The following is an 8,575-nucleotide window of genomic DNA, read 5'->3' as shown; positions in this document are numbered from 1 at the left end:
ACATAGTTTTATAGTTTTGAAAACCTTGTAATGTAACTCAAACATGTTTTTCAGACATTATTCACCTACAACACCTACACAGTTTTCCGTTATTCAGAGTCTAAGAAAAAAAATCCGAAAAACATGCTTGGGAAAAAAGAGTGTAGATCAGCTAATGAATGCTAAAAAAAAACCCCTTAGTGTCCAAGAAAGCTGAAGTTAGAAGCTATACGTTGCACATAAGTATTTATTTTTTTAAGATCATGACAACAAAATATGAAAAGTTGACGTAATTTGGCACAATTTTGCATTTTTAGCACGCATTGCATTTTTGCATTGTTAAAATACGAAAAACAGGATTTTTGACGAATTTTCAAAGGTAGCTGGTTTTCGAACTTTCTGTGAATTTGCAATTTCTCAGATTTTCTTGCACTAAAATTAAACTTTGCACTTTTATTTGGATGAATCGTAAAAATCGGTTGGGAAACAAGAGAGATATAGCCGTTTTAGTCAGGAGCGTCAAATTAACACTCCAGGGACTGTAACGGGTAAAAATTTCAGGGAAGGATGAGGGTTAACTCAAGTTTGATAATTTTTTACATCTATATTTCTCCGGCTTCAAACTGTTCCAATTTATATGAATCATGCGAAGGATTCTTAAAAATTTTGAAAGCCAGCGTTAACAATAAATCGGACACGTATAGATATATTTAGTTTGAAACTTGATCGACTGATTGATCTTAGTGAAACTAATGGTTTCATAAAGTTGTTTAGTATCATTGTAAATCCGTCAATGTACATCTGGCAAATTGTTGAATTGAAATGTCATGAAATTTGATTTAATTTCATTCAGTGAGCTTACTAAATCTGGATTCCCATCGACAATTCTTATTAACTAGCCATAGAGTTAAAAGCAGTTGCTTTTAATTGTGCGGAAAAATGAACGCGTTTATAGGTGTACATTTGGTCGACGACATCTAGTTGCCTCTAAATCTGAGTCACTTTAATCAACCCTCCAATAAGCATCGTGCCTTGCTCTCGCACTAAACATGCTAAACACCTTTATCGATTTTTCGTACGACGATAAATGCCTCGTTTTGCCATGTGTACATTAATTCATCGTGCCATTCATATATCGGCTTGAGTCTTTGTGGTATGCGTGAGGAGAACTTAGTTCAGAAAACCGAGCCCTGGACTCAATTCCACATCCCCTCTGCAATTGCGACAGAATAAAAATATAATCATACTTTCCTTGCAACATACTCGCATGGCAAAAAGCGTTTCCCAGCAGACTTGGCGAGGGAATAAAAATGTTGAGCTCAGCCAGATAGGCGCTTGGCCTTGCTGAGGTGGCTTGATTTTTTTCCCATCGTCCTCCTGCTAGTAAGGACTCAGCTAGTAGGATTACCGACCGATTCTCTTTCTCTCACTCCGAGTCGAGAACTGGACAACAACGTAGGTATAACAACACCGGAGAATCTCGTCCTTGTTTACATTGTGTGTCACATGCCGCTGAATGTAGTAGTTAGTTGGTGATATCCTGCGTGTATCCTTTTTATTGCGCTGCTGCTGTGCTGCCTTCCATGTTTCGTTCCCCTCTCGTGATTTTATTTGGACTGCATCGGTTGATTCGCAGTACACCTCCGTTGAACTAGTGGCGGTTACGGTGGTTCAATTTAAGCCGATATGAGCGATTCCGAAACAGAATTTATTTTTTTAGATGACTTCAAAAGTCAAATAGATAAACCTTTACCATGATTTTATAGAGTTCGTTGCCTAGCGTCACTCAGACCAAATTCTATCGCACCTTTAAAATCCAAAATATTAATTCTAATTTATCATTGCTCGAGTTAAAAAAGAAAGTTTTATAAATGTTTTTAAGGACTTTTTAAAACTTGTTGATTTATAACGAAGTATTATTTGTGGTATTAAAGTAATCAAATTGTTATTTGAAATACAAAGATACACGCACGCTTACCTTCTGTTCATTTATAGGTCAAGAAGAAGATGATTATCTGAGATTTTAATGAGATCCCTGACTGTCTTCAAGTCAATATTTTTAAGCTTAATCTATCTACACCAGTTCTATTGATGTTACTTTGAATTATTCAAAATTCGGAAGACATTGTACTGAGAGACGAATGTGTTAATCTGGACAGCGCGTGACATCATAAGATTCGAAACACTCGCTTCGCCTGACTTTCGTAGGAGTTCCAGATGGAAAGCTATCGAAGCCCACCCGGAGTGTATTTTTCCGCCTGGAACGCCTATTGATATCAGAAACAGCAAGTGTCTAGATTCCTATTGTGGTAGGCCACGACCACACGACCAATTAGAAGCTACTAGAATGTCGCAGCATGCTATCATCACGCTGCATCACGTGATGATAGCATGCTGCGACATTCTAGTAGCTTCTAATTGGTCGTGTGGTCGTGGCCTACCACATCTCCCTTTTTTAAGAAAGATTGTACAAGCTCAAACGAAATCATCCAACAACCCTGACAAAGGAAGAATTGGTGTTGGAACCGGTGCTGCTGCTTCGATGAACCAGGCTTTCAGTTGATTGGTGTGAGATCTGATGAGTCGACCGTTGTCCAGCAGTACGGTGTACTTCCCTCCGTTTTTGAGTTCGATGATTCTTTCAGGTATCCATTTGACCGAACTCTTTTGTTGAATTTTCGCCTTGACTTGATCCCCAGCGACGAATGTTGGTTGCATAGGGAAGTTCGAAGTGGACCCGTTCAGTGAATCGAAGGGAATCGACCAAAGGTTGTATCGATGAGGTCGATGCCAAGGACGTTCAGATCTGGATGGTTGGTGACGTAGATGCATGCTCGTTTTGAGACGTTCCGGATGGTTACTCGTGCGCTGAATTCACCCAAAACGTCGAGCATATTTCCGGATGCACTGGTCGCAACGATGTTCGTCTGGTTGATTGTTGGTTTTCCGATGGTTTTCCAAGTTTGCGTAGAGGTGATGGTAATGTCAGAAGCACAGTCCAGCTGGAGCTTGACGTTGACACCGTTCAGATTAACATCAGCAAACTTGCGCCTCTTGGAAACGTCCACTTTCTGCACCAGAGTGACACCTTTCATCTTCCGAAGGTTTGGATGATGCTCGTCGGTTGATTTCTTCCTGTAATCCGCTTAGGCACAGTAACCTTCCTTGTGGCCCCTGCGTTTGCATTTTTCGCAGGTGGAATTCTGGAACGGGCACTCACGAACGTAATGGAAGTCCCCGCAGAGCCAGCAGGGCGTCTTCGGAACCTTTTTCGTCTTCTTCTCGGGTAGTTTTGGATGGAGGAACACAGCGTTGATTGAGGGGTCCTTCTTCTCAATCATTTGTGTTTCCTGTTTCAGGTTGATGAGCTTGTGGCACTCGTCTACCAGCTTGTCCAGGGTAAGCTGGCAACCTTCGGCAGGTGGGGCGCTTTCTTCGGCTTCGAGCTTACTAATGAGCCGAGTTCGTATGTCAGCGTCCCGTGGCGATTGTAAACCACATACGAAACGCAAAGCTTTGAACTGGTCACTAGTAAGCCGGTTGAGTTGAAACGCCTCGCAGTTTTTGTTGATGGAAGCTGCGTATGCGGTGAAATCATCTGCGTCGTCCTTCCTGTACTGCAGGCACTGGTACTGTGCGTTGAACAGCGACTTTTGTCGACCGAAGGGACGCTTGAGCTTCGTCACTGTTGTTTCAAAGTCAAAGTCTCGGGGGTGACTCGGCAAAATGCTGTTCAGATACCGTTCGTGGAACTGCGTATCGACTTTCCGGAGGAGCAGCCTGACCTTGGCAGCGTCGTCCAAATGTTGCCCATCTTGCCTGAAGACGTCTTCATACCGAGCGAACCAGGAGTCGAAGAAAATTCCGCCGTCTGGGTCGAACCGGAATTCTTGAATTCCCGTCGCCAGTTGTCACATTTGCTTGAATAAACATATACTCTAGTTTAGTCAACTTGCTTTTCATTCTTCTGGGAACACGACACCTATCACTTTTGAGTCTCCTCACTGTCGTTTGTTTCCCTCATTTGCCATATTCTCCACACTCACGTCACGCGCTGCGTAAGGCTCCACACATTATCGCCTTGAAATCTACTTCAAAGTTTTTGCTGCCGTTGAAGACTTTCCTGGAAGTAAAAAAAACACCTAATATGTTTGCTTTTGCAAAATATTGCCGACAAATAGATACTGAACTGGTGACCAGCATTATTTCCGACTTTTTAACAAAACAACAGATCTATGGTGTCGAAATTTACCGATTTCTCGGCAATAATGATTGGAAATGCCGAAATTCGTCAAAATAATAGGTAAAAAACCGAATAAGTGCGATATTTTTGCCTGTTTCTCCACTGCAACAGAAATTCTAATGCAAGGAAAAAACAAAAACCGAACCAACCTAAAGCAGCTTTGCGGTACTTCATTGGCCTAATATGCATCAGAGCTAGTAGCGAGCTTCTCTCCTCCAGCCAGTGAAGTAAACGCCGCGTTCAGACCAAAATAACAAGGAGGAAGAACGCGAGACATGCGCACCTTGCCGGGATTGAATTTTCCCTCCATTTATTTGAGAAGCGAGCGCTTTTCCTCCGTTCGTCCTAGGCATAAAGCACGTAGGTCGGCAGCGTTCAATGTATCGCATGCTTCCCTCCTCGGGCCAGCCAGAAGGGGAGAAAAGCTGGATTTGCTTGCTTTTGCTAGTCGCGCTCAGAATATGTAGCTGAACCAGAAGAGCGTTTTTTTTTTTGTTGGTCTCGTTTAGCTTCCGTGCCAGCACGAGTATAGCACTTTGGGTGGAAGGAAAAGTGAATTAGGCTCAGTCGAGTTTGGGAGATCCTAGCAGCAAGGACGTCGTGCTGGGGTGCGCCTCGCGTGTTCGCCCAATCGAAATCAGTTTAGCTTGGTTTAATTTGAGAGGGGGTTGGCTGGTTTGAAAACCCGAGGCGTCTCATCATCATCAACGCGACATCGTAGCAGGCGGTGACCGTCGGAGTTATCGATTTTTTCCAACTCGGCTTGTGCGCTTTTCCTGGCTCAGCGCTTACTTTGTACACGTTGTGGTTGAAGTGTGTTTGTTGATTAGTTGTTGCAGGAGATTTATTCAAAATTTCAACAGTGATTTAGTAAAATCTATGATCATGAGGAGACGCACAATCGATCAGCCTGACACGGCTCACCGGGAAACCTGGGTTTCCACGAATAAAATACTTAATAGCAGCTTGAGTGCCAAGCGCATCAACAGCCGAAACCCCAATTTCGACTATGAAGAAACAAAATTGCTCATCTCCCTTTGGGGCGACCCAAATGTGCAGAAAACGCTGATAACCACCCACAAAAAGCATCCAGTAATTGCGGAACTGGCCCGGAAAATGCGGGAATTCGGATATACACGTTCTACAGAGGAAATCAACACGCGCATTAAAAATCTCAAATGTTTCTATAATCGCATCAAAAAGGACATGGCGGCTGGTGTCATTAATCAAACCACCTGGAAACATTACGCAGAGATGGATGAAATCATAAGCCGGCCAGTTTTCGGGAATGCCCATCGGTTGCACCTGATGCAACAGCAAAAGGAACAAGATGAACTAAAGCAACAAATCCTAGAACAACAGGAACAAATGCAGCGCTTTCCGGTTAAACTGGAAGTGATGAGTGACGACGATTCCACCGAAATTCGGGCGGAAGATCTGCTTACGATTGACACCGACCCACCACCGTCAGAAGACACGGCAACGGGTGCTGAAAAGGGTGGCATTCGAGTCAATGATAAGACCGGCAAAACGCGAGCCTCTAATAACGCATTGGAAAAGGAAGCTCTCGACATCAAGGATAACATCAGACAACAGTCCGAGCTAGAAGAGGACGATGACGACGATGATGATTATGATGGCAGCGATTTTGATGTTGAAAAGTAAGTTGGTGTTGCCCATTTATTTATTGTTGCATACCGATTTGAAGATTTTTAACATGTTCCATTCATTATGAAAAGATGACACCATAAGTTGTTTTTTGTGAAAAAAAAATCAACCCTTAAAGTGCATTTTAAAAGTTGTTTGATGAATGAGCGAAAACTTTTAAGTTATATTTGAAGCTTGTCTTTCAAGCATGAGGTTCGAAAACTCAATAAAAATTTTAATATAATATGAATCTTAAATTTGACAACAGCATTATGACAAGCGGAAATATGTCTAATTAAAAATCCCTTTCTTTTCTAGTGAATTCAACGACGGTTTGGACGAAATCCTTTCGAAGGTTAAACCTTCCCTGGAAGCTACGGCAGCAAAACGTGCATCACCAAAACCTAGCGTACAGGACGTGCCCACAAGCACGACATCGGCAGCAGGTAAAATTTCGGTGGTCCCTACAAACCTCCTGCTCAAGCCTCCATCGGCAAATGTCAGCATGAATTCACCGATCCAGATTTACACCCAACCTACCGTCAGCTTAGCGCCATCCTCTGCTGGTACCCACACCATTCCTGCAAGCATTACGACGGTTGCATCTGGTGCTGGAATGACTCCCATGAAGTTACTTCTTGTTAATACGGTTTCCAAGGATGGAACAACCAAGCAGATCCTGACACCAGCATCGGAACTCCCATCCATGTCTCAGTTACGACCGCCACCCGCACTTGCTCCCAAGCCCTCAATTATTCCGATTGCACCTAAACCACCAACCGTGAGCATTCCTACTTTAAACATGATCCACAAACCACCTACCATGTCACCGATGATAACCGCTTCCAGTGTCCCGAAGCTCACCGAGAAACCTGTATTCCTGGACAAAGAAGACAACACGCCAGGAATCAAAGCGCTCATGAAGCAGCTTGTGGCAGTCCAACGCGAAAATTTAGCCGTTTCACGAAATCGGTTAGCTCTCGAGAGAGAAAGACTCGAGTTCGAAAAACAAATCGGTGGTCCACTGGTCGATGTTATCAAAGGTTTGAGTGGATTCTTCAATGGATTTATACAATCACAGCAGCAACAACTTAAACAGCAGCAACAGCAACAACTGACACGAAACCCAACAGTAAACGAATCTTCAGGTAATGAAGCGGATGCCCCAGTGGCCAAAAAGAGACGAACGCAGTCGAATTCAGATAAATCACCTCCCCCTACGGTAACAACGACAGAAACCATCAAAGCCGAAATTATCAGTGATAGTGAAGATAAGTGAATTCTACGAACAGCACTTTTTTGTTTAATTTTTATGAGATTTTAATTTATTTAACTTATTCTATCATGTAAAGAACTATTTACCAAAAAACCTTAACTTATTGAGCCTACTAAAACGAGAAAATTGTAACATTAAGCACCTTCTGTAGAGAAAATCTGTTAAAATACATTCCGATCCTATATTTTAATAACAATTTTCGTACACATTGTTCATCAGTTCCATATCACGTATCTCCATGATGTCAGTCTTGAGCCGTTGTTTGATCATTTCCCGTAAGATGTCTTCCCGATCTTTCGCATCTTCGATTCCCATCCGGTGAAGTGCGCTGTCCGTTATTCGCAACAGAGCGCGTCCGGTGATTTCATGCTAACAAAGTAGAGAATTGAAATGATTAGAAAAAAATATCTTTAATTTTGACACTTATCTTAAGGTACCTTTTGGAAAAGATCGCTGTATTTTCCGCACCGTTCACTGCAGTGCCTCCGCAACCATTTCTGGGTGTCTGCCACAGTCCACAAATAAACCGGTTTCGGTCGGGCAGTTTTTGTCTTATGGTGAAAAAATATTTAAAACAAATATATGTATGTAGGTTATTAAAAAAGAGGGATAATTTTTACATAGCTAACTTTGGGTCAGAGATGATTTTATAATAGTTTCAACTTGAAACTATAAGTATAAGGGTCATAAAAAGTGAGATACTTGAAACTTTCAAGTATGTATCTCACTGGTTATGGCCCTTATGAAAAATCAACTTAAAATGGGACTAAATCAAATGGGACACAACTCGAACAATTTTAAGACGATTTTCATGAAAATTTGTTTACGAGCACGAAGAAGTTTTATAACGATTCATTGAGTCAAAGTTGACCAGGTCATCTAGTTTAGTATAACTTTTGTAAATGCGATATTTAAAAAAAATGATACATCGTAGGGAATTATGAAGCGAAATTCAAAATAAATTTTTATAACATTTCTCTATCAAAAAATAAAAAAAAATAATCTCTTACCTTGGCTTTCACTACTGGAGCAGTTGTATCTTCCACCATTGTAACATAAATGATTTGTTGAACTTGTATAAATACTAATTTGGCTTTAATAATTGAAAAATTGTTGATGAAATTTCACAATTTGTTTTTTGTTTACTGTTGTTATTGAGGCGACTGTGCACCTTGAACAGAATGAATTCAGCTTTGGGTTTTGTTAACTCAGTCGGTGAGTCAATTTTGAGTAATTCTTTGGCCAAAGTGGGATTTAAAACACGCCGCTTCAAGAAGCAACCGACGCAAACACGTGCATGCAAGATATTTTTTTTCTTCAATTAGCTACCAACTACACTCAGAAAAATACTATTATGTCTATCATAAGATTCTCTTATGAAGTGGCGCCATAAGAAAATTCTATGAAATTCATAAGATTGTCTTATGAAG

At 41.5% G+C, this 8,575-nt stretch overlaps 2 protein-coding genes across 2 annotated transcripts; one reads left to right on the top strand and one right to left on the bottom strand.

The window, feature by feature from the left end:
- The first annotated feature begins 4,649 nt into the window (after positions 1–4,649).
- LOC129744857 (uncharacterized) lies at positions 4,650–7,341 on the top strand. Its single transcript, XM_055737595.1, has 2 exons — positions 4,650–5,883; positions 6,188–7,341. The coding sequence occupies exons 1-2, from the start codon at positions 5,102–5,104 to the stop codon at positions 7,146–7,148; spliced, it is 1,743 nt and encodes a 580-aa protein (XP_055593570.1). The 5' UTR covers positions 4,650–5,101; the 3' UTR covers positions 7,149–7,341.
- LOC129744858 (protein aveugle) lies at positions 7,313–8,305 on the bottom strand. Its single transcript, XM_055737597.1, has 3 exons — positions 8,156–8,305; positions 7,583–7,696; positions 7,313–7,514 (listed from the first exon to the last, which is right to left on the bottom strand). The coding sequence occupies exons 1-3, from the start codon at positions 8,192–8,194 to the stop codon at positions 7,332–7,334; spliced, it is 336 nt and encodes a 111-aa protein (XP_055593572.1). The 5' UTR covers positions 8,195–8,305; the 3' UTR covers positions 7,313–7,331.
- Between the last annotated feature and the right edge of the window lie 270 nt (positions 8,306–8,575).

The sequence above is a fragment of the Uranotaenia lowii genome, chromosome 2 (assembly GCF_029784155.1).
Source record: "Uranotaenia lowii strain MFRU-FL chromosome 2, ASM2978415v1, whole genome shotgun sequence".
NCBI classification, from domain to species: Eukaryota; Metazoa; Arthropoda; class Insecta; order Diptera; family Culicidae; genus Uranotaenia; species Uranotaenia lowii.
Note: the sequence above shows the minus strand (reverse complement) of the source record. Positions and strands in the feature narration are given on the sequence as shown.

Coding starts and splice junctions, on each gene's coding strand:
- LOC129744857 (XM_055737595.1), top strand. CDS start 5,102: ATGATCATGAGGAGACGCACAATCGATCAGCCTGACACGGCTCACCGG. Junction 5,884..6,187: donor AGCGATTTTGATGTTGAAAA/GTAAGTTGGTGT, acceptor TTTCTTTTCTAG/TGAATTCAACGACGGTTTGG.
- LOC129744858 (XM_055737597.1), bottom strand. CDS start 8,194: ATGGTGGAAGATACAACTGCTCCAGTAGTGAAAGCCAAG. Junction 7,697..8,155: donor CTCCAGTAGTGAAAGCCAAG/GTAAGAGATTAT, acceptor TTTCACCATAAG/ACAAAAACTGCCCGACCGAA. Junction 7,515..7,582: donor ACAGCGATCTTTTCCAAAAG/GTACCTTAAGAT, acceptor CTACTTTGTTAG/CATGAAATCACCGGACGCGC.